The sequence below is a fragment of the Lithobates pipiens genome, unplaced genomic scaffold (genome assembly GCF_037356315.1).
Source record: "Lithobates pipiens isolate NorthernLeopardFrog02 unplaced genomic scaffold, aLitPip1_a1.2 Scaffold_13, whole genome shotgun sequence".
Classification (NCBI taxonomy): Eukaryota; Metazoa; Chordata; class Amphibia; order Anura; family Ranidae; genus Lithobates; species Lithobates pipiens.
The window spans coordinates 335,646,938-335,672,780 of record NW_027507718.1 but is presented as its reverse complement, the minus strand read 5'-3'; the positions used below and the strand labels follow the sequence as shown (position 1 = coordinate 335,672,780).

At 41.2% G+C, this 25,843-nt stretch overlaps 1 protein-coding gene across 4 annotated transcripts in view; it reads right to left on the bottom strand.

Annotated features, from left to right (window-relative positions):
• ARHGAP10 (Rho GTPase activating protein 10) overlaps nt 1-25,843 on the bottom strand; it is a 433,763-nt gene that overhangs the window by 86,673 nt on the left and 321,247 nt on the right. For 3 of the 4 annotated variants that reach the window (XM_077477009.1, XM_077477008.1, XM_077477012.1), the window contains one exon: nt 15,936-16,079. The exons of the other annotated variant lie outside the window; for it this stretch is intronic. In XM_077477009.1, the coding sequence (XP_077333135.1) occupies nt 15,936-16,079 (144 nt within the window). The remainder of the gene's footprint in view (nt 1-15,935; nt 16,080-25,843) is intronic. 4 annotated transcript variants of the gene reach the window in all.

Below are 25,843 nucleotides of genomic sequence, written 5' to 3'. Positions count from 1 at the left end.
GGATAATGGCACTGTAATTATTCTAAGAAAAATAAAAAAATAAACATCCAAGTACCAGCCTGTCTGCAGGGAAACATGAGCATGAGGAGATTCTAGTTCTCTGCTGCTGGTCACAAGTTCAACATAAGAAAAACAGCCTTTGGAATACTGAGTAAAAATAAATAATTTGTATCGACAAACGGTTTTAAATGGATATATATATATATATATATAATCTATATCTATATATATATATATATATATATATCTCAATTATGCATTTTTTTTGCCAATAACATGGTGTGGGTGGATTTCTGCTAGTCAAAGACTGTGTTAAACCCCTCCAACCTGTGTATTAGAACAGGGAGGCGATGCCTCTATCAATCTATATAATATCCCACTCCCATTGTGTTAAGCTGATTAGTTGGCATGGAGCAGGAGGGAGGGAGTGGGCTGTCATTTACCACTGTGTATATCCCCATGTGTGACTCTATAGTTACATAGGCTGCTCAGATGTTATAGGGAGGAAATGCTCAGCATAGACACTCGTGGAAAAGTGAGCATATGCAGAGCTGCCAAAACTGCTCTGCAAAACCCCTAGCTGAATTGGGGACTTGGACAGGAGGGGGAGACAGAACAGCAGGATCAACCAGGTTTTTGCAGAATACAGAAAACAAATCTCATTGTGACAGAGTGTGTATAACAGCATGCAATACACCATTTATTGAAATGTTTTTGTGATGTGGGTTTGGTGACACTTACCCTAAATATTTCTTTTTCTAGGAATGTGTTCAAATACATGTATTTTCTAAATCTTAGTCTCTATTACTTGTATGTGCATCTTCCATCTGGAGTACCTGCTTTATCCTGCCAGTCACCTTTCTTCCTTGTTCTAAACTGACTGTTTTAAACTGACCACACAAAGCAAATAAGCTGATCTGTTTTAGCATGGTCAGTTTTCATCCTTTGGCTGGCTAATCAGAGGTACAGTACACTGTGCAGACACATAGTATGTCAGCACAGAGTAATTTTTTCAGCCACAACATCCATCCCCAACTAATCACAGCCTGTCCTTGGCACACACCCCCTCACAATGCCAGCCTTTTTAACACGCCTCTTGCATGAGCACAGCCTGCACCTTACTCAGATTGAACAGACTATGAAATACAAGCACACTGTGTTTAATCTGTTTATATTTTTCCTTCCCCATTCCACCCTCTATGCCTCATCAACATTACAATTTTATACACCTGATAACATTACTGTGCCTCTATGTTTCTCTATGGGAGAGGCCACCATGGTGCTGTAGACTGCTTCCTGAACACATCACACACAGTAACTCAGCCCTAGATACAAAAAGTGAGCTGACTGTTGGGGAGGAGTTATGCAAAATATCAACACAGCTTAATAGGTGGATGCACGCAGAACACTACACTAAGCAACACCCACATGTAATGCTGAGCCTCCATGATTGAAAGAACAGAAACCCAATGCATGGGGGGTAGTGACAGTAAGGCTAAAGCATTAAGTGCTGAACATACCCCAGCCAGAAAATGAGGCAGTCTGACTTTCTGTAGCTTCTAATGCACAATGAGAAATTCACAGTGTGCAATGAAATCAGTTTTGGTACAAGTGAGGAGCCGGTACAACTGTGCAAGACTGATGACCTGTACACGCGGTCGGACTTTCCGAGGGAAATTGTGCGATCGGATCGTGATGCCGGAAAATCTGATCGTGTGTGGGCTCCATCTGACTTTTTCCGTTGGAATTTCCAACACACAAAGTTTGATTGTTTAAATTCCGATCGCGTGTAGACAATTCCAACGGACAAAGTGCCACGCGTGCTCAGAATAAATTACGAAACGAAAACTATTGGCTACTGGCCCGTTTATAGTCCCGTTGTACGTGTTATACGTCACCGCGTACGTGTTATACGTCCCGTCGTACGTGTTATATGTCACCTGAACGTCGGAAAGTCCGACCGCGTGTAAGGGGCATGCAAGTGAGGCTGGAGTTCAGCTTAAACAATGCAATGTTATTTTTTTTACTGAATGCCAAGGATTGCTTACTCAAATATAGAAGAACGTGATGACATTTATTTTGTTTCAGTATGGTAGTCATTTGTTTCTAAGTGAGGGAAAAAAAAAACATCCAAAAGAGATCAGTATTTATAGCAACATACTGATCAGTGTAATATAACAAGGGGTTAATTACGGATGAACCCACAAAGACAGCCAAATGGGTAAAAAGGACAAAGTCTTCTGTTGCAGGGCACTACTCTTTAGGTGAAATCTATCCTAAAAGCCTGCATACCGTGTACTGAACATGGAACGTAATAATGGAATATATAAAAAGGATGCAAGCTAGGTGCCAAGAACTAAGAAAATCGAAATGTAAAGGGAAATGTTTCTTTAGTTAGCATATTGTTTGCCATTCTTCAGCAGTAGAGGGTGAGAGTTATGCCGACTAACAATCGTTTAGCAGTGTCCTTGGGATACGCACAAAAGACTTTGTATAAGGAACGTGACGGCAGGTCTTTTAAAGGTGCAGTCCTTGTAATATTTCAGGGTCACAAACACCTTAAATGCAGCTAATATGAAAGGAAATCAATTTTCTGTGTTACATCACAAGTGACTTGAATAGAAAAAAAAGTAAGCTGTAGACATTTCTTTCCTTATTGTATACATTACTGTGCCTGTCCTCAGAAACCCCACTGTATCAGTTAAACACCATCTGGTTTAAAGCGACATGTACTAAATGAAAATAAAACTAACCAGACTAATGCAGAGGCTGAAGAAAAGGCAACATAGGACTTCATACTTTCTTTCCTCGTGCTGCAATTTTCACATTCATGATATTTTAAACATTCAAAGGTCTAAAAAAATAAAATAAAAAACTTAAAAAATAAAAAAGCCCCTCTAACATGAATTCCCCCATCATGCTTGTGGATTAGCCACTAAGGCACCAAACCCCGACTGTGGAAGGCAAGGTCAACTGTCTTCTGAAGGGCCAGGTTTTGTTTTTTGCATTTCATTTTTTAAATTACTTTTCAAAGTAAAAGGCATTTCCATAAAAGGTATAAATCTACATTTCGTTCACAAAATAAAATAATTGATCCTATTCCTTTAACTTCTTTAGCTCATGAAGGATTCCCCCCCACATGACCAGGCCATTTTGTTGTGATACAGCACTGCATTACTTACACTGACATGGTCATGCAACGCTGTAACCAAATAAAATGTATGTATCCCATCCCCCAAATAAAGCTGTCTTTTGGTGGTATTTGATCACCTGTTTTTTTTTTTTTGCGCTTTAAGCAAAAAAAGGCCGACTATTAAAGAAAAAAAAAAACAATATTTTTTACTTGATGCTATAAAACACATCCATCCAATAAAAAATAAAAATCTATTTTCTTAATTTTTTTTATGCCACTAGGTATTCCGCTACATATTTTTGGCCAAAAAAATCCCAATACGCGTATACCGATTAGTTTGCATAAAAGATATAGCGTCTTCAAACTATGGGATCAATTTTTGGAAGTTTTTTTTTTTACTAGTAATGGTGGCGATCAGCGATTTTTAGCGGGACTGTGACATTCAAATCGGACACTAAGTGACACTTTTTGAGGACCAGTGACACCAATACAGTGATCAGTGCTAAAAACAATGCACTGTCACTGTACTGACACTGGTAGGGAGGGGTTAACATCTGGGGCGATCAAAGGGTTAAATGGGTTCCCTGAGAGTGCTTGCTAATGGTATGGGGGGTGTTTTGGCTGGGGGAAGACAGAGATCAGTGTTCTGGCTTAGGAAAAACACAATATCTCCATCTTCCCCTCTGATGGAATGGCGATCTGCCTTGTTTACTGTCTGCCTCAGGAACGATTGGTGGGTCCCAGCGGACATTAGGTCAGCTGGACCCACCAACTGACACAGCGGGAGCTGGTCACTGGCGGCACGCACCCCAGACCCGGCAATCAAAATCACGTACAAGTACGTGATTTCGCTCTGAAGGGCCGTCCTGCTGCAGTAAATGTACTTGGGGCAGTCTGGAGGCAGTTAAAGCATGAATAAGAGCACAGTACTTATGCTGTGTAACTTGGTCCCTTCTATCATCTAAAATACCATGCTAATCCTGCCTGGTGCTGGTGCCCCCTCTATAAAATGACCACGTTTATCACAGCTGCTGATCCATGATACCATAGTCAGTTTTACATGCCTCCTTCAACCACGGTCTCTCCTTGCCCCCCCCCCCTTCCCCATCCTCCCTGTCACTCACTTTGTGAGAGTGATGATCTCCTCCCCACCCCTCCTGCTGCTATCTTAACTGACTTATTCCTACAATCCCCTGTGAAATATTACATTATGTACCCCAGTGTATGTGCTTTTTATACAATATACCGCTTTATACCACATACTCATAGTGCCACTCAGCGCTCATGTGACCACCTGCCGGTATAGAGTGGCATATTTTTAAAAAAAGCACACACACTGGGGGTACATAATGTACATAACACACAGTTGCTTTACAACCACTTTAAGCTCGACGTTTAAGATTTTGAAAGTCTTTTTGAAAAGTTAAGAAATCTATGTTTGTGTCCTCCCATTAAATAGCGAAACTAAAGCTAGCCATACATGGTTACGTTTTTTTTTGTTTTGTTTTTTGTTCAGCCAGCAGGCTGAATGAAAAAAAACTTTCACCACTGGCAAGGCAATTTTTGTGATACAATGCTGTACCCAAATACAATTTATCTAATTTTTTCCCCCACAAATAGAGCTTTCTTTTGGTGGTATTTGATCACCATTGTGTTTTTTTATATTTTGCACATAAACAAAAAAAGGGCGACAAATTTAAAAGAAAATATATATATATATATATATATATATATATATATATATATATATAAAATCTATTTGAAACATATGCAATTAAATTTTAAGAAATTTCTTCTTTGTTGTTTAAATTATTTTTTTTATATAAACATACAAACTCTTCCATATCATTTCCAATACATGAATACAAAACGTTCAGAAATGAAAATACATACACGTTCACAAATACCAAAAAAAAAAAAAAAAAAATAAAAAGAAAAAAAGAAAAGAGCAGTCCTTTATTACCCCCTCTCAAATGGGCATATTTCTGAAAAATGTATAACCAAAACATTTTCTATTTCCCCTCTCCCTTCTTCCCCTTTTATCCTTATTTCGTCTTAAGTGTGGAGGCCAGGATACTGCCTCCTTAGCTCCCAACCCCCCCTTCAAACCCCCCCCCCCCCCCAAAAAAAAAACATTTCTAAAAAATGTTTAGTTATATTTAGGTTGCAAGACCAGTGATGTACAAATTTTATCCAAAATGATTTTAAGTAGACTTATGTCCTTCTCCACCTTTCTTCTTTATTCCCTCATTCCTTTTGAGGCCGGGTTCACACCGCTGCGATGCGGGAATGCCGCAAATCCGCTGCGTTTTCCCGCATCGCACACCTCCCGCCGGCAGTTCACACTGCCCTATGCGGACGGCTGGGAGTGTCAATGATATGTTAATGACACCCCCAGATCCGTCCGCATATCGCAGTGCGATCTGCCGACTCGCACAGGAATCGGATCGCATGGTGTGAACACCCATGCGATCCGATTCTGTTGCGGACCAAAAAAAGGGTCCCGTGCGAGTTTGCTGCGGGAGCGATGCGAATTCAGCCATACTATCTGTATGGCTGAACTCGCATCGCTACGGAGATCGGATGTGATTTGCGGTGCGAATCACATCCGGATCTCCCCCCGCAGCAGTGTGAACCCAGCCTTACGGTTTATTCATTGCTGTTACCAAACAGCACTGCATGTTACCAGGACACAGAGTGCATACTAATAAACTCACCAAAATCATGAAGATTCAAATTTGCTGTGCCTTTTCGTAAATACTTGTGTACTACATAAATGACCAATGGTAATGTCTCATTAAAGGGAATAGGATCCAGTATGGCTAATGAAAACCATAAACAACAATTGGACAGCTCTTAAATAATTATGAATGTGAATTTAAATGGAGGTGGAATATTGGACTTGCACTAAAATAAGGCTGTTCTCTATATGTAGCAGCATATTCTGTATACTACAAGAATAAGCCTGTAAAAAAATGGCAGCAAAAATACATTTTCTCCTGTTCTGAGTAAGTAAGAAATAAGGTTTGTGGATTCATTGGAGTTTCAATAACTTCTATTCCCAATCCTTCATTCAAACAATACAACTCCAATGACACAGCATTACACATTTGGTAAAAGCACTGCAGCCTAGGACTAACCAGCTATAGAACCAAAAATCAAGGGCAGGAAGGATAGTATTGTTCATTCAATTTATGTCAGAAATTTTTTTATGTTGTCTGGATCCCTATTTGGGAGGTTTCCATTAACCACCCTATAGCAGTTTTACTGCTCCAGGGTGGCAGCTGTGCGTAGGATCACGTGTGTGTGTATATTTGTTTGTTTTTATACATATATATATATATATATATATATATATATATATATATTTACATATTTTTAGCACAGATTTCTGTATTAGTGTTACTGGTTTCCACAAAGTGGCCAGTGCATCAGTGTCCGATTGTCTTCTGCAACACTGCAGTCCCGCTATGTCGCTGATGGCACCACATTACTAGCATACAAAAAAAATACATTTCCGTATATATCCCATAGTTTGTAGATACTATAAGCCCCCTTTCACACTGGCAGTGCGGGTGGCGGCGGTAAAACGGTGCTATACCGTGGTTTTAGCGGCAGTAGTCAGTCGCTAGCGGGGCAGGTTTTACCTCCTGCTAGCGGCCGAGAGAGTTAAAACCACTGCAAAGCGCTGTTGCAGCAGCACTTTGCCGGCAGCATAGCCGCGCCTCCCCATGCATTTCAATGGGCAGGAGCGGTATATACACCGCTCCTTCACCACTTCAAAGATGCTGCTAACAGGACTTTTCTTTACCATCCAGCCAGCGCACTGCTCCAGTGTGAAAGCCCTCGGGGTTTCAGGGCGCTTTGTAGGTACTATTTTTAGCGCTGTATCGCCTGAAAAGCTCCCCAGTGTGAAAGGGGTCTAACATTCACGTAAACCAATATTTGCTTGGGATTATTTTTTTTTCCTAAAACATGTAGCAGAATACATATTGGCCTAAGTTTACCAAGAAATTAGATTTTTTTGAAATAATAGTATTGTATATAGATTTTATATTGTATATTTAATTTAGGTAAAAATTATGTATAAAAAGAACCTTTGCGTGATATATAAAAAAATAAACATTGTATACAAAATATTATATATGTGTATTATCTATATGTGGGTGCATAAAACAAAATAATAACTTTTAGATTTAGAACATTTAATATGGATCTTATAGACGGATAACCATCACGCAGGATAGATCAGTGTTTCTTTACTTACACGTAAGCCGGACAAACTTTCGAACAAACTTGTCTCCATGAGACTCTACGAGGTCACACTGGCCGAGTACTGCAAACAACTAATCCCTCGTGGATTACGAGTACGAATCGTGCCGACCTTGTTTTCAAAATGAGGACTTCAAAGCAGAGTTCACTCGCATTATTAACAAATGCACATTCGATTTAATGACTTTAACAGTACCATTTTTTGAAGCTGAACGAGTCTCCCTGTCACAACAGATAGTGGAGTGGGAGGTACAACTGAATGAATCAATGGGTCAAGAGGAAACATTGAAAATAAAGAAATCCTGTCATGAGAAACTTGTGACATAAAAAAAGAATATTGAAGCATGCAAAAGGTCTAAACTTAAGACTGTGAGGACTATGCCAATACTAGGGTCTACAATTGGACAGATTCCAATAGTTTTCGTAATAGACCCTTCAGAAATATTAGACGCAACCAACAAACATCGACTTCTATATCTTCCATGGCATCCGTAGGCTTCTCTACCAATGCACAGTGTGGAACTTTTTTAGAACATCTTTCTACCCATCCCGTCCAAGGAGAAGGGGAGGTAAGAAGAGCAGAAAAAAACAAGTCACAAAGGAATTGCAACCAGGGCCAGGAATTGTCAGGGGACTTAACTTCTAATGTGGTACACAATATTTCATCCATTATGTTATCCGATAAGGAGTTATTAATGTTGAATAAGGGTTTAAACTTTTGTCCTAAAACCAAAATGGATACCTTTGTGTTAAAGCTAGTCTGCTGGTACTGACAAATAACCTCCCCAAAAAATGTTTTCAATACCACCACCGCTCCAAAACAAGAAATAACATACAACAAAATGTCAGTAAAAAACAGCTGCTACTTTCGTGAAACAATATCAAAACAAAAATAAATTATACCGAAACACTGTGTACTGCAAATAATAGGAAATAATTTAAGTAGCACTAGATATCATTAAGGGCCGGTTCACACAGCGGGCGATGCGAGGCGACACGACTCGCCTCGCTCCCGCAAGTCGCCCCCGTTCTGTACAATGGAACCGTTCTGAGAGGAGAGACTCGAGTCGCTCCGACTCAGAAAAAAGGTTCCTGTACTACTTCTGGGCGACTTGCATTGACTTCTATACAGAAGTCCTCTGCAAGTCGCCGCTGAGGTCCCCGCAGGTCGCGGCGAGGCAAGTCGGAGACGCCTCGCCGCGCCTGCAGTGTGAACCGGCCCTAATGAGTGATCTAAAAAAATATATAAATCAACATTAAACATATAACACCCCGTGATGACATGCTATATAAAGTCCATTGATAAAGTGCAGAAAAACAATAGAAGTGAATATTCATCCAATCCTTCAATCTTCCACCACAGTGTGTACCGCTATACGGACTCTTAGCAGTCTTTTAGTTCTACCCACATAGTACAGACCACATGGGCACCAAATGAGATAAACAACGTACTTAGAATTACAGGTGATACACTTTAATGTCAAAAGATTCACCATCCCCATGATGGGCTAACTTTACGGTTTTCGTTTTTTAAATTCATTAGTGTATTTTTTCCAAAGAAATTGTGTTTGAAAATCCACTGCGCAAATACTGTGCTATTCTATTCCCTAGGGCAGGGATCCTCAAACGATGGCCCTCCAGCTGTTGCGAAACTACACATCCCATGAGGCATTGTAAAACCCTGACATTCACAGACATGACTAGGCATGATGGGAATTATAGTTCCTGAACAACTGGTGGGCCATAGTTTGAAGACCCATGCCCTAGGCTCTCTGCTAAAAATATATATTTATAAATAATTTTTGGGGGTTCTAAGTGATTTTCTATAAGAAAATACTGGATTTTTACTTGTAAGCAACAAGCGTCAGAAAAGATTTAGTCTTTAAATGGTTAAACTGAACTCCCACACACAAAGTTCAGTTCATTAATAAGTATAAACATTGTATCTCTTTAGCTTCTTTTCTCAGACTTGGCAGGCCGCCTCCTCGGCAGCCAATCCTAAGACTTCTCCTTTAGGCCAATCGGGAAACGCATCTCACACCCGTTATTGGCAGAGAGGCGATTCAGTGTTAGAATAGTGAATATTCAGTTGCTGTTCTAACACACCTGGGTGGACTCCGAGTGCAATGCTCTGCGTCCACAGCCCACCCCATTTTGAAGCCTATTACAGCCTCTGGCTCTAATCATGTACTTAAAAAAAAAGAAAACTCCAACACTGTAATTCATGTGCCCGGCATCCTGAAAGGGGCCAGATGCATAAATGGGGGTGGCGGCAGCGATAGAAACGGGAGGTGGCGCCGCATGTCCTTAATGGACGGGCCACCCCTAAAGAAAAAGGAAAAAAGTCCTAATTTGGAAGTACTTTGTTTTTTTATATCTACAATACCCATACGTTTGTAAACCTTATGGATCACGGATATTGAAAATTGGGGAGAAGAAAGACAATTTGGTATTTTGTACCAGACATGCCTGCTATTTTTCTAGAAGTAATTGCAAAAACATCATAAAAGAAGCTGAAGGTAAAATACGATGATAAAAGACAATAACTCATCTTTGCTGCTGCTGGATTCTATATTTGAGAAATCAACATTAACAATACATACATGAATAAAATAACAGACGGTTAAACTAAAATTGTTGTACCGTACAACACATCCAAACTTCAGTTAGCTGGGGAATTTTCAAGAAATATAATCCTATTTAAACAACCCATTTACAAAAGAATTCCAGAGTCTAGCTTACTGTAGCCACAACTGGAAAATAAAATACATGATGTAAAACCATCAAATTCCCATCTTACAGCAGTATTACAAATACTTTAAGGACAGACATAACATGAAAACAGTGCTCAGAATTGTTTCCGTGATACATCATTTATAAGGATGACTCTTTATTGCATGTAGGCCCTGAGCATGAAAGATTCCCTTCTTTTGAATATTTTTTTATGTAACCAAAAAAGGCCATTGCAGTTTTGCAAGACTCCAGATAACATATACATTTGCCATTATGCTAGAAGATGAGTGAAGAAAACCCTTAACATGCATCCCCATAGTTACATAATAGGTGAGGTTGAAAAAAAGACACAAGTCCATCAAGTCTAACCTATGTGTGTAATTACACGTCAGTATTACATTGTATATCTCTGTATGTTGCGGTCGATTAGGTGTTTGTTTTTTTAAACCATCGATGCTCCCCGTTGAGACCACCTCCTGTGGAAGGGAATTCCACAACCCTGCCACTCTTAGCCCCCGCCACACGGTCGGGCATTCCGACCACAAAATCCGTCGGAATTTTTTATGATGGATTTTGTCCTAAACTGTACTGTGTGTATGGGGCATAATTCTGTCCTCTGTTAGCCATAAGGGTGCTTCCTGTAATGTGTCACGAGGATAAACACTGCAGTTTTGGTTACTGAAGCCCACCAATTCCCTTGTGAAGCCTGAGGAGAAGAATAAATTTAATATCTTTGCCATCTCCCCATCCTTTGCAACCCGATGTCCTTCCTCATTCGTTATGGAGCCAATATGGTCAGTCCTCCTTTTTACTGTTTACATATTTAAATAATTTTTGGGGATTTTTTTTGCTCTCCTCTACTGTGTCTCTCGTGTTCTAGCTTAGACACCCTAATTGCACCATTATATTTTTTGTTGCATTCTTTATAAAGTTTGAATGCTGGCGATGATCCCTCAACCTTGTATTTTTTGAAGGCCTTCTCTTTTGCTTTTATATGCATTTTTACATTGCCGTTAAGCCATTCAGGACTTTTGTTCGCTCTTTTATTACCCAATGGGATGCACTGGCTTATGCCCTCATTTAATAAGCAAACCCATCTCTCATTCGTGTTTTGTTCCTATGATTTTATCCCAATTTGTGCCTTCTAACAAGGTTCATAGTTTAGGGAAGTTGGCTCTTTTGAAATTCAGTGTGTTTGTATTTCCCTTATGTTTCCTATTTGTGTGATTTATACTGAAGCCTATTGACCTGTAGTCAGTTTCCTAAATTGTCCCGTATTTCCACATCCGTGATCAGGTCTGTATTGCTGGTAATCAGTAGATCTAGTAAGGCTTTATTTCTAGTTTGTGCCAAGCCTGACCTTTCCGTCTAAAATGATAGTTTGCCTGCTTTATCAATAGCTTTAGTACCTCTTTTGAATCAACGATCTGGAACAAGTGTACTTATTAAAAGCTCTAACTTCACTCCAACCATGTTTTGGGTCAATGATTCAAGGTATTGAAGGCAGACAGCCAGGCAAATGCCATTTTCATAAGTAGGTCAGCAATTAAAAACCTCATTATTTTTCTCACTATTGAAAAAGTAACAAAAAGGGAAGAACTATAAATTTTGATAAATACTGTACAGCAAGAATAAGAGCTTTAGGTGCATGTCAGAAGAGACTACATACAAAAAAGAAACACCAAATGTATCAAAATAGTCATACCTGTATTAGTTGAATAACTCCCTGGAAAAGAGCAAACCACCCAACAAAAAAATATATAAAAGCAATTAAAAAGGCAAACTACAGCAGCCGAGAGCCGGAAGACCATGTAGACTCTATAACCCATGATCAGCACTTATCCTTTAACAACATACTGCATATACCAATATAACAGAGAAGAGTGGACACATAATTGGTTAGAGAATATGGTGTGAAGAAATTGTAGAAAAGTTAATTCTATCAGCCTCAAGCCTGGTACACAGGAGGAGGAGAAGCTCACGAGGTACTAACGATGCAATGTATATGACATTCCAGGGTGTATTCACCCACTGCTTCACAGTACTACTGTTAAAATGAGATTAAATCCTGTTGCATTAAACAGTGTCTGTAAAATGCGAAACAATCCAATCAAAGATGGCAATCAAAGGGTTTCCATATCACATCAGGTATATTGCCCGATTTATCTAACTTGAAGAAAAAATCTGCATTATCATCTAAATCACATCCATACATCATCTGGCAGACCTTCAGGGTTTATCTATGTCATCACATGGGATTCCAAAATCTTGGAAGATCTGGTCACGTTAACTTAAAGGCATAAAATCATCATTAGCATGAAGATCACATCCAAACATACCAAACATTATCTTACAGACCTCTAGGGTTAACAACAGCATCGACTGGAATCACAGAATCTTAAAAGGCCAGAAGAAAATCACTAACTCATTGGTAGGGAAAACGAAACCTTCACAAACCACATCTAAGCTAATATAAATGGTTTTACATTATGAGGAAGCTCCAAGCACCAATTAGAATGTTAACGGTAAATTTGGTAGAATGATGTCACTAACTTTACTGTAAGTATGATATGGAGAATGGGAGCTTCAATACATATGTAGCTACATCGCTAAGGCTGCGAATGGCTAGCTTTTATCTTTAGAAACTTATTGGAAGAGCAATGTTCATCAAATATTTGAATGCAGTCCCACCATCCACAGCAAAACTGCCTCACAGCAAGGCTTTGGTCAACATTGACCCTTACTGACCAAGCATGTTCAAATAAACCTCTGTCAGTAGATCACACCAGTGGGCAACTGTATCATTTAGTTTTCTTTACATACAAGCACGAGGGGATTAGAGGCAACAGAAAACCACAAAAAGTATTGGATAAAACAAGAAAGGCATTTGCAGCTCTAACAATAGCACAAATTTTCACGAATTGGAGAATAATTAAAATATGCTTCTCACCCTTTATAACAGACCAAATCTTTACCACCTCCATCTAAAGGACACAAATGATGAGTTAGTGCTCTAATAACATTTGGAATGAATGGAGCAGACAATTACTATTTGGTGCTGTTACATTTGATCACTCATAAGAGGATTTTTAAAGAACTTCAGATATAGGCATAAAAAAAATACAAAAATTATTATATATTATATTATATATACATATATACATACACACAAACACACATACATACACACACACATACACAGTTGTGCTCATAAGTTTACATACGGTGGCAGAATATATGATTTCTTGGCCATTTTTCAGAGAATATGAATTAGAACACTCTTTTTAAATCATAATGGTAACAGAAACTACCCAAATGATCCTGATCAAAAGTTTACATACCCTGGTGATTTTGGTCTGATAACATGCACACAAGTTGACACAAAGGGGCTTGAATGGCTATTAAAGGTAACCATCCCTACCTGTGATCTGTTTGCTTGTAATTAGTGTGTGTGTGTGTGTACGTTTGTACAATATATACAAGGAATGAAGTGTTCTACCCTTGACGGCTCATCTGACTAGCCGTATACCTCTCAGTGGAGGATGACATTCTTTTGGAAGGGTCTTTTAGCTTGTTGTATACCATTGACCCCTTAGAACCCTTAGAGGAGTTCCTGGTCCCCTTGCCACTCAAAGCTTACACCACAAAGCAGAGGCACTACCAGCAAAAGAATGTAAACTATTAATCCTAGCTATTCAGTACAATGTTGCCAAAAGGGAAATGCCTGTGTCACCAATCCTGACCAGCCAACCTCTCTGCTCTGTCCCTCCACCGCCAGGCAGCAGCTTCTCTCACAGTGCTTGAAACACTTCCTGCATGTGTGGCCGGTGTCTGACGGCATTAGCCATGCCACCTGCACGGAATACGCCCCCTCTTCCTTTTTCAAAAAGGAGCTACTTGTGCCCAACACCTTAGACACTGGTGAAAAAACTGAGGACTCCCAGCAATAGGAGGGGTTATTTGGGGGAAGTACACACCTTAAGGGGCGTGCCAGTGTCCAGCACCTGATAGGTCAAAATAACCCACATAGTTATTACTATGGCTCTGTGTCCCCTGATGTAAGAAAAGAAATGGCACATAATTGTGAAGTAGAAGGAAAATGATAAATGGTTATTAAAATGTTTTACAAATAAATATTTAAAGAGTTTGGCGTGCATTTGTATTCAAACCCCTTTACTCTGATACCCCCAACTAAAATCTAGTGGAACCAATTGCCTTCAGAAGTAACATAATTAGTACATAGAGTCCACCTGTGTGTAATTTAATCTCAGTATAAATACAGGTGTTCTGTGAAGCCCTCAGATATTTGTTACAGAACCTTAGTGAACAGCCAGCATCATGAAGGCCAAGGAACACACAAAACAGGTCAGGGATAAAGTTGTGGATTAACCACTTAAGGACCGAGCCCCTTTCTGAGATTTGTTGTTTACAAGTTAAGAACATTTTTTTGGCTAGAAAATGACTTAGAACCCCCAAACATTATACATTTTTTTTCTAACACCCTAGAGAATAAAATGCGGTCGTTGCAATACTTTGCCACACCGTATTTGCGCAGTGATCTGGAAAAAAATACACTTTTTTTAATAAAAAATAAAAATAAGACACCAGTAAAGTTAGCCCATTTTTTTATTTTGTGAAAGATAATATTACACCGAGTAAATTGATACCCAACATGTCACGCTTCAAAACTGCGCCCACTCATGGAATGGTGACAAACTTTTACCCTTAAAAATCTCCATACGCGAAGTTTAAAAAAAATCTTTGAACGTCTCACGGAGCACTGTGCAATCCATCATCCAAAAATGGAAAGAGTATGACACAACTGCAAACCTGTCAAGACATGGCCATCATCCACCTAAACTGACAGGCTGAGCAAGGAGAGCATTAATCAAAGAAGCAGCCAAGAGGTGCACAGCTCAGGTGGTGCACCATACCATATCTTTGTGAGTTACTGAACGCTTCTGTACTACTGATGGCTAGTAGCAGCTGTCTTTGGTTTTGTGTACATTCATCCGTCAGCAGGGAACCCCCGCTGACAGATGAATGAGTCATCAGTTAAGGATGCGGCGGCCCCGCTCCTTAACCACTAATTGTTGCATTCTTTTCTGTATATTTAAGTTGTCAGTGGGAAAATCCCGCTGACAGCTGGAAGAGCCAGCAGGTATCTGTTTCAAGTATCAGTGCATTTGGACGAGTATGGATACTTGTGCATATGCTTCGTATCGGCACCGATAACGGTACCGGTGCAACCCTAGTTCAAATCAGCCTCCAATCAAAAGGCAGAAGATGTGGGAATCACAGAGATATACTAACTTATTATTTCCTTCAAAACAGTGTCTTCAAACAGATATGATTATTTCTGTTTATCATGACTGACCTCATTAGCTGCAGGTACTTTGGAGAAATTCATCCTCAAAGTATGCAAAGGTACTGAAATGCTCATCTCACCAGCTCAGCTCAGTCCACTCTCTCTTTTAGCAGTGACGTCTAGGCTTCTAATCTAAATACTGATCAGGAGCTCTCAGAGGAGAGCAAAGGGTGTCGGGCTGCTAAGAGAGGCAGCTGCTGCAGCAAAGTTTGAGGCTGAATTGCTTCTCAGTGCCTGCACCAGAGGTTAGGAAGGGTTTGTTTAAAAGTTAATTTGCTGCTTGTTAGCCCGAAGCTTTGCTACAGGTTCTCTTTATAAAGACTATATAGGTAAAAAAAAGACTGCTTCCTGAAGTTCGTCTTAGAGATGACTTTAACAAACAGTTTTTTGCATTCCATGTTCCCAAGTCAGAGAAATCCCTGATTTTACCTGAGCTTGCAAACCATGGTGCAGCAGAATAGGGAGGATGGCCATCAATCTGTGGAAAATTTACAGTGCCAGCGCTCTTCACTCCAAGCTGCAGCTCATCAAGGTTAAAAAATGATAGGGCAGAGTCTTCAGAAAGTTCCATCCCTACAAGGGATAGTTTAAAGGTCAACACAGGAAACCTGAGTCTAATAAACCTGGATATGTTCTATAAAGTGTTAAGGTTGAATACAGTTTTTAAACATTTTTTTTTTGTTCACTGAATCTTTTGGCAACACAAATTTGGTACGGATGAGGTTTAAAAAGCGTTGAAAAAGTCATATAGGATACCTTCACTAAATAGAAGGAAAAAAACAAGAGTAAAAGGAGAAGAAAATTCATATCTTTTGCAGTCAACATTGTGCTATGTTCATTGTGGCAAAAATGACTGCTTGCTTTGCATCTAGATATGAAAAAGTTACTCAAGCTCACCAAAATCTTTAAAGCATTAAGCCTCATACACACGATAGGACTTTGTACAAACTTTCCCTTGGATTTTTGTACAAAGGGCGTCGGCCCTGAACTTGTATTGCATACACACAGCAGGACTTTTTCAGCCAACTTTCACCAAATCACGTGGTTTTTCGGCTCTTTACCGCCACCTTTGGTCAACTTCTGTATTGTTGTCTGATCTTTTGCATTGGTTCTGAGCATGTTCGTTTGTACTTTTTACAAAAGTCCTATGGTTTTCTGTACACACTATCAGACTTTGCTCCATTGGACTTTTGTTGCCAGAAAGTTTGTCCATTTGCACAGCCAACAAAAGTCAGATGAAAACCAAAAAAGTTTGTCAGATGGAGCGTACACACGGTCGGATGTTGCTCCAAAACAGCTAATTTGCATGTTTGTTGTCAAAAAGTCTGATCGTGTGTATGGGCCCTAACTACTTTTGTTGAGAAAAAAACATTTCCCTCTGAGTGATCTATGTACATTGCAAGGATAAACTTTGTTTCAGATTCCTACCTTTTGTTATTTTGAAGAGATCCATGTGTTTGTCTGTGCCTCTGTTCTGAGTGTAATGAGAGTGGTTTCATAATTAACTAATGAGCACTAATGAGGAAATCTGCTGTACCTGCATCCCTTTAGACGTGTTCCTATGGAAAGTATCTCTCAAAAAAAAAATTTTTGTTGCAAAGGATGCCTGAAATCTGATTTACATCTTAGGCAGATTTCTGGGAAAATTGGTGAGTCAATCACGCAAGCAGGAAATTATGTTTCTGGGGAGTGGTCAGTATACACTCTGTGTACAGAATTGCTCCAGGTAGCCATATTGCAATGTAGTCTCAGAAAATTACATTGAGTGCTAATTCACACCAGACGCAGCACCGTATGCTTTTTTTCTGCACAAAATGCATGCACAGTTTTTTCCATGTTTTCCAATGGCTCTAGTTCACACCACGCAGCCAGTTTCTGCACTGGAAACTGACTGCATGGATTTTTATTGCAGAAAAAAAACTGCACGGAACTGAACAAAACTGCATCTAGGGTGAACTGGCCCTAACTGCAGATTGAAAAGCAAAGGGAATTTTTAACAACATTTAATTACAATATGATTAGTGTTTCAATTATATGCACTATATTTTTTCTTTGCTATTTTTTTCCCCCCAGAGAAATGGAGTTGCCCTTTAAACCATCCTCAACAAAATCACTCTTGATACAAAAAGAAAAGAGGATTTTTGGCTTGTCAGTAAAATTATTTACACAGTGCCAGATACAGGATCTTTAGTCTTTAACCATTTGTTATGTGCAGTGGTGGAAAACTGGTCTGGGTGAGGATGGCGCTGGATCATTTAACAGCCAAGTGTGTGTCTATTGTATGCATGAAGGAAAACCTCTGTGCATCAGCTCCCCCAGGCCCAACTAATACTTTCCTGAGCGTCATTGCGATCCAGCAATGTGCACGAGAGTCTCGGATCTCCGGGGACTCTCCCTCCTCATTGGCAGAGATTGCAGTAGGAGCCATGGGTTTTTATTCTCTCAAATTGCCTTTAATATCACTTTAAGCAGTCCAACTGAAAGATTGGACAAAAGGTCAATGTCAATAGGCCCATATACAACCCCAATTTCAAAAAAGTTGGGATTATGTTTTTTTTTTCTTTCTTAAAATGGTACATTTTCTTATTTGGTGCATGGTTTTCTATTTTCAATTATAACATATATATAATATGGGTTTATGAGACTTGAACTCATTGCATTCTGTTTTTAAGTGTATTTCACTCAGTGTAATGTCTGATCCATCCACTCGAGGCTCCAAAATCTATCCCATAATGTATTATCTATCCACTGGGAGCTCAGACATCTCCACTATCTCCGTAGCACATTGATAAGGTCACAGCCACATCACCTGACTCCTCCTCTTGTTCCTATTTAAACAGCCGCCGCCAATTACTCATCATTCGTGCTAGGAACCTGTTACCAGGCCAAGATCACGATTCGCACGTTGCCACTTACTACTCTTCGTTTGGGCTGGACAGAACTCCCAGTTGCTACTCTTCGTTTGGGCCGGACAGAGCCCCCACTTTCTACTCTTCGTTTTAGCCAGACAGAACCCCCACTTACTGCTATTCGTTTGGGCCAGTCAGCGCCCCGCTTACCTCCACTCTCTTGGGCCGGACAGAACCCTGTTCCTCACTGGCTCACCGCTGACCCACACTGAGTCATCCCACTCCGCTGACAGAACACCTCACCAATCTCTCTCCACGAAGACTACCAGAACATCTCTTCAGAAGCCGAGTGTCCCCATCATCGTAATTCTACTCACTGCAAGTATACCTGTTCCGTATAAACTTTATACCTTTGAACTGCTTCTGCCTATCAGAATCTCCCGATACCCACGTTATGGCTGTATATAATCAACCTAAATAAAAAACAATCATATCTCACAACATACCTTTGTACCTTTACCTTATACTTGCCAATATAGCGTAACCAATTAGCAACATAGTATGCATATACGTCCGAAGCTGTGATCCACTCCAATCGCTATTAGCACACTGCCTGAAGCATTACACACAGTGCCAAAAATTATTTGGCATTGCGGTGTAACAAACGGGTCAAGGAGGGCAGAACAAAAACTTGAGGAACACTTTATGCCAAAAACTAGCATTCAGTGAAGAAGGCCTGAACATTCATCTGGTAATACGCAACAGAAATGTGAACAGAAGACCAAATGGCAGCCTTGCAAATCTGAGAAATAGATGCCCGATGCTAAAAAGCCCATGAAGCACTAACCCATCTGGTAGAGTGTTCTTTAACAGGGAACTGAGGAACTCGTCTGAGGACTTGTCTAATCCATCCATCAATGGTGGATCCCCCAGCAGTTACCCTCAGAAAGGTCAAGAGGGAATCAAATTGTTTAAAAAGGTCATCCTCATGGTTACAACCTAACAGTCGGTACCATGTCAAGGTGGAAGTATCTATCCTAGGGGTAATGTGCTTTAGGCCTCTGGACAATCACATCCCATTTTAGTGCAACACTTGAAAAAGGCATTTTACAATATGAGGCAACTAATGCAGAGACCCTCCACTCAGGTAATCGCAACAAGAAAGCCATCTTGCGAGTAAGCTCAGAATATCCCTAATTGTTTCAAAGTGTGGATTTAAAGAACAAGTTTAGGATTCCAAGGAGTCATAGAACATCATTCAGAGGGGAAAATGTGAGCGTCACTCCACACAAATGCCAACAGTTTGCCCAAGACTGAGATTTGCTCTTTGATGTTACTCAAGATCAGATGCTGATGTAGATCAACTAGCAGAAGGACAGAATATGGAAGATTTTACTAAAACTGGTGCAGCACACACCCCACCCAACAGTTAACTCAACACAATGCACCATGTGCCAATGGAAGTGTCCAACCAGGATTCAGTGCTGAAGCGATAATGCAGGCTGGCCTCTCATATGTATCCAGGCAGGGTCTGGGTATGGTTCCCCAAGCCTCAGCCAAGAAGTCAACTAATCTGGAAGCTACAGAAGGAAGCACAGTGGCTATGGTGCAGCCAGAAATTGTGATTGAAGAATCAGAGAAAAAGAGCTTCCACAGAAAAAAAAAGGTAAGCTTCTCCCAGTAGAGAGAAGAGGTCCATCACCTGGAGGTGTCGTACAGGGGAGGCACCTGCAGTTTTTTTTTTGCCTGTGTCCAACCACCTAAAGCTCACAGAATATAACCCAAGGTTAAGGACTAAAAACTGTGCGTCGTACACAGTAAGACTAACAAATCTGCTTAAATGTTTATACATGTTCAATATTTTCCGTAATCCTCTTTTTCCTTTTAATCAGTTAAACATGAAATATTGGCAGCATCCTGCAAAAAACGAGTTACTGAAAAAATTTAAATTGATAGAAAAAAAAAATCATCTAAAACATATTGTAGTTGACAATTTACAAAAAAAAAAAGAAAGAAAAGAAAAACGTAGGACACCATTAACCACTTCCCGACCAGCTGCCACAGTTTTACTGTGGCAGAATGGCACGGGTGGGCAAAGCGGTGTTACCTTACGTTGGGCGATCAGATTCATTTCAGAACTGATCAGTCTCCAGGCCAATGATTTCAGGCCTGGATCTGCTCATCGGTTCTGAGAAATGAAATCCTCCCCTGCCTGTGTAAGTGTAAACACAGACAGGGGAAGTGAGGTCATCTCCCCTCGTGGAACTCTTTTCCGTGCCAGAGAGAGGACATCCAAACGTGAGTTGCACCAACACTACATGGACACAGTACACATAGGCATACATTTCACCCCCCGATCGCCCCCCCCCCAGTTAACCTTCACTCCCTGTCAATGTGTCACCCAGTGCAGTTTTCATATTTTTCTTTGATCACTGTACTGGTGTCATATGTGACACTAATCAGCATTAGGGTACATAGTAGTAGCCCCAGATAGGTCTAAGGACTCCCCCTAAAAACCCCCTAATAAAATTTTAACCCCTTGGTCACCCCATCACCAGCGATCACTGCATTAGTTTTACGGATGACGCTGGTTAGTTTGTTTTTTATAGCGTCAGGGCCCCGCCATATATTACCCAATAAAGGTTTGACCCCTGATCACCTGGCGGTTTTAGCGTCAGTTAGGGTCTGCATCTCCCCAGGCAGTGTCAGATTAGTGCCAGTAGTGCTAACACCCATGCATGCACCATACACCTCCTTTAGTAGTATAGTGTCTAAATGGATCGATATCTTTGATCTGATCAGATCTATATTAGAGTCCAATAGTTTAGGGTTCCCAAAAATGCAGCGAGATCAACCAAGATATCTGCTAGCACCTGCGTTTAGCCCCTCGGCCCAGCCCACCCAAGTGCAGTATCAAATCGATCACTGTCACTTACTAAACACATAACTGCAGCATTTGCAGAGTCGGCCTGATCCCTGCGAACACTAGCAATTTTTTTGGTTGCATTTGAAGCAGTGACCGACAGTCAGGTGCTTTTTTTTCCATGTGAGTCGCACTAGTGTACCAGTAAATTTAGAGGCAAAAATGTCCAATCGAAGGTACACTAGTGAAGAAGCCTACATGTTTCTGTGCATGACAGATTAGAGTGAAGAGGAACTCACCCATCTGTCAGATTCAGGCTCAGAATTTGAACCTGTAGACAACAGCGGCACCCTGACAGATAGCTCTGACAACGGAGTAGTGGTCCCTGCCAAGGTCAGCCGTACCAGACCCTGTTCATCTGCTGCTGAAGTGCAAGAACCACAGGGCTCTCGTATGGAGCAGAGAGCCAGTACTAGTGCCGCTCATCCTTCTGGTGAACTGGCAAGCACCAGCGGTCTAGTACATCCTGGTCGTACATCCAGTACTGCATTAACACTTGGTGATGTGGTGAGTCCCATAAGTACAGTTCAAGCTGGTGAGGTGGCTAGCACAACTAGTGTGGTGCAGCCACCAAGACAAAGACAGGCCCGTTGAGCCCATAGTGCCCTTTCTGCTGCATTTTCCAAACGGAATTGGGAGCCTACCACTTCTGCAGCACCCGTACTTCCCCCATTCACTGGCCAACCCGGAATTCAGGTGGAAACAGTTGATTTTACAGCACTTGATTTTTATTTGCCGTTTTTCCATGGAAGATCTCTATAGATCTATTGTGGACCAAAGCAATTGGTATGCTGGACAATCGCCGCTAATCCCCAGTTGACCCTTGCCAGAGATTGGAGACCTATTACGGTCTCCGAATTTAAGACCTTCCAGGGTCTATCCCTCCTCATGGGCATAACTAAAGAAAAGTGAGTTTTGGTAATATTGGTCCACTCACCAATTCACCATATGCCCTTGTTCTCTGCCTCCATGACCAGGACACGATACGACAATGAACTCTGTTGTCCTTGGGGTAACCCGGAATACGATCGACTACAAAATTTGGGCCCTCGTAGACTACTTCAACCAGCAGTTTGCAGCCTTGTTTATATCCAGATCAAGTTGTCTGTGTTGAAGAGTCCCTGATTAAATTTTAAGTTTTCTGGCCACTTGTCATTGAAACAGTATCTTTCCAGCAAGCGTGCCAGATATGGGGTCAAGATGTATAAGTTCTGTGACAGGTCAACAGGCTATACATACAGTTTTATGGTTTACGAGGGAAGAGATAGTTATGTAGAGAGTTCAGTGACAGGTCAACAGGCTATACATACAGTTTTATGGTTTACGAGGGAAGAGATAGTTATGTAGAGCTGGAGAACTGCCCAGACTACATAGGGACCGCTGGTAGGATTGTGTGGGACTTGGCGTCACCCTTAGTCATACCACTTGTATGTGGACAATTACTGGTTTGAGCATGGATCATGGAATTTGTGCATGTGGCACCGTGCGATCTAATCGCTGGGGCTTACAAGAAGCTTGTAGATTCCAGTCTTAGGCTGGGGGAGAGAGCCTGCTTGAGATGTAATAATTTGACAAACTGGATCCTTCCTTAAATTCCAGGAAGAGATCACAGCCCTTCTTTTTCCAGAAGGTGCTGTGGCCCAACTTCCCAATCCAAGTGCAGTGAGCTGGCTGCATGAGAGGCATTTTCTGCATGTCTCCCCTGGTACCCCTACCCAAAGAAATCCACAAAGAAGATTTTGTGTCTGTAGAAAGTGCGGATATAGGCGTGACACCCGCTTTTATTGTCCCTCCTGTCCTAACCAACCTGGCCTTTGCATTGGTGAATGTTTCAAACGCTACCACACACTAGTGGAGTATTTGTGTAGGGTACAGCATTGTACAGTCCTAGGGCACACTTACACAGGGTCTCAAAAGATGAGATGGCCATCACATTTTGAGAGACCCTAATCTGGAACGTTTACAGTTTATTTAAAAGTGCAACAAATAAAAAACAAAAAAAAGGCAAAAATAGTTTATTTTTCTTCTCTCTCTATTGTTCTCGCTCATGTTTGCTCTCTATTGTCCGCTATTGTTCTCTATTGTTACTATATTTTAGAACTGTAATGTTTTATTTTTACTATGCTTTATTGTATTTATTTTTTTTTGTATTTTTTGCAGGTATGGTATGTCTTACTGTTATACTGTAATGTTACTTTGTTTTATTGTTAACCATCATTTGCTTAGCAGGTACGCAATTCAGCTGCAGCACGGGTTTATTTATTCTCACAGGCTCTCCTGTCCCAACAGGGAACCTGAGAATGCAGTTGGTGGTTCCGCCAGCTGACCATAGAGCTGATCAGTGACCAGAATGGCTCCAATCATCTCTATGGCCTAAGAAACCGGAAGCTACGAGCATTTCATGACTTAGGTTTCGCCGGATATAAACAGTGCCATTGGGAAATTGGGAAAGCATTTTATCACACCGATCTTGGTGTGGTCAGATGCTTTGAGGGCAGAGGAGAGAGTCCTGCCCTGCCATTTTAGCACCTCAAGAAATGAGATGGGCAGTCAAACTAAAAGCTACGTAAATTTCAGAAAATATACCCTAGTTTGTAGAAGCTATTAGACATGTGCATTCGTTTTCGTCCGAATTTCAGCTATTTTCGTTTTCGTTTTGACAAGTGATAACGAAAGCACAAAATCCGAAAAATGAAAGATCCAACATAAATAAATGCTTTATTTTCGTTTTCATTGTTACAACAGTTCAATATAGAATAGGAGATTCGACATGACTCTGACAATAACAATCTGTCTATAGAACCTGTGGTCGAATGTGCCTAACCTTATCTCTATTAGTCCAAGATTATATAGAGAAAATATTCGACAGAGAAAAAAGATTTGACATAGAGAAAAGATTCTGCAAGTTACTGTCCTAAAAAGTGTTTGGGGACCCGGGTCCTGCCCCAGGGGACATGTATCAATGCAAAAAAAAGTTTTAAAAACTGCAGTTTTTTCGGGAGCAGTGATTTTAATAATGATTAAAGTGAAACAATAAAAGTGTAATATTCCTTTAAATTTCGTAGGAGGGGGGGTGTCTATAGTATGCCTGTGAAGGGGCTCATGTTTCTGGTGCTTAGAACTGTCCCTGCACAAAGTGTCATTTATGCAGGAAAAAAAGTCCTTTAAAATCACTCGCAGCTATTATGAATTGTCGGCTCCCGTAATACAGAGAACACTCATTAAATGTCATTGATAAAAAAATAAAAAAATAAATAAAATAAAAAAGCGTGGGGGTCCCCCAAATTCAATTACCAGGCCCTTCAGGTCTGGTATGGATATTAAGGGGAACCCCGCATCAAATTTTAAAAAAAATGACGTGGGGGTCCCCCTAAAAATCCATACCAGACCCTTTATCCGAGCACGCAACCTTGCAGGCCGCAGGAAAAGAGGGGGGGACGAGAGAGCGGCCCCCCCTCCCTCCTGAACCGTACCAGGCCACATGCCCTCAACATTGGGAGGATGCTTTGGGGGTCTGTGACCCCTCAAAGCACCTTGTCCCCATGTTGATGAGGACAAGGGCCTCATCCCCACAACCGTGGCCGGTGGTTGTGGAGGTCTGCGGGCGGGGGGCTTATCAGAATCTGGAAGCCCCCTTTAACAAGGGGACCCCCAGATCCCGGCCCCACCCCTGTTTGAAATGGTAAGGGGGTACAAAAGTACCCCTACCATTTCACAAAGAAAGTGTAAAAAAATAGTTAAATAAGACAAACACACTTTTGAAAAATTCCTTTATTAAAAATAAAAAAAAGATTCCAGCGGCAGTAATCCACTCTTGCTATCCAGCGACGGACGGTCATCTCTCCAGCGATGGCTCATCTCATCCAGCGCAGCGAATCCATCCTTCTTCTGTCTCCACGGAGGAGACACTTCAGAGATTCCGGCGGCCTGACGTTTCTTATATACGGAGGGCGGGGCCACCCGTCACCTGACCCTGCCCCCCTCTGACGCAAGGGGAAACCCGGGGTTCCCTGTGACGTATGGGTGACCCCGCACCCCTCTGATGTAACACAGGCAGGTTTCCGTTACATCAGAGGGGGGCGGGGTCACCCATACGTCACAGGGAACCCCGGGTTTCCCCTTGCGTCAGAGGGGGGGCGGGGTCAGGTGACGGGTGGCCCCGCCCTCCGTATATAAGAAACGTCAGGCCGCCGGAATCCTTGAAGTGTCCCCTCCGCGGAGACAGAAGAAGGATGGATTCGCTGCGCTGGATGAGATGAGCCATCGCTGGAGAGATGACCGTCCGTCGCTGGATAGCAAGAGTGGATTACCACCGCTGGAATCTTTTTTTTATTTTTAATAAAGGAATTTTTCAAAAGTGTGTTTGTCTTATTTAACAATTTTTTACACTTTCTTTGTGAAATGGTAGGGGTACTTCTGTACCCCCTTACCATTTCAAACAGGGGGGGGGGATCTGGGGGTCCCCTTGTTAAAGGGGGCTTCCAGATTCTGATAAGCCCCCCGCCCGCAGACCTCCACAACCACCGGCCACGGTTGTGGGGATGAGGCCCTTGTCCTCATTAACA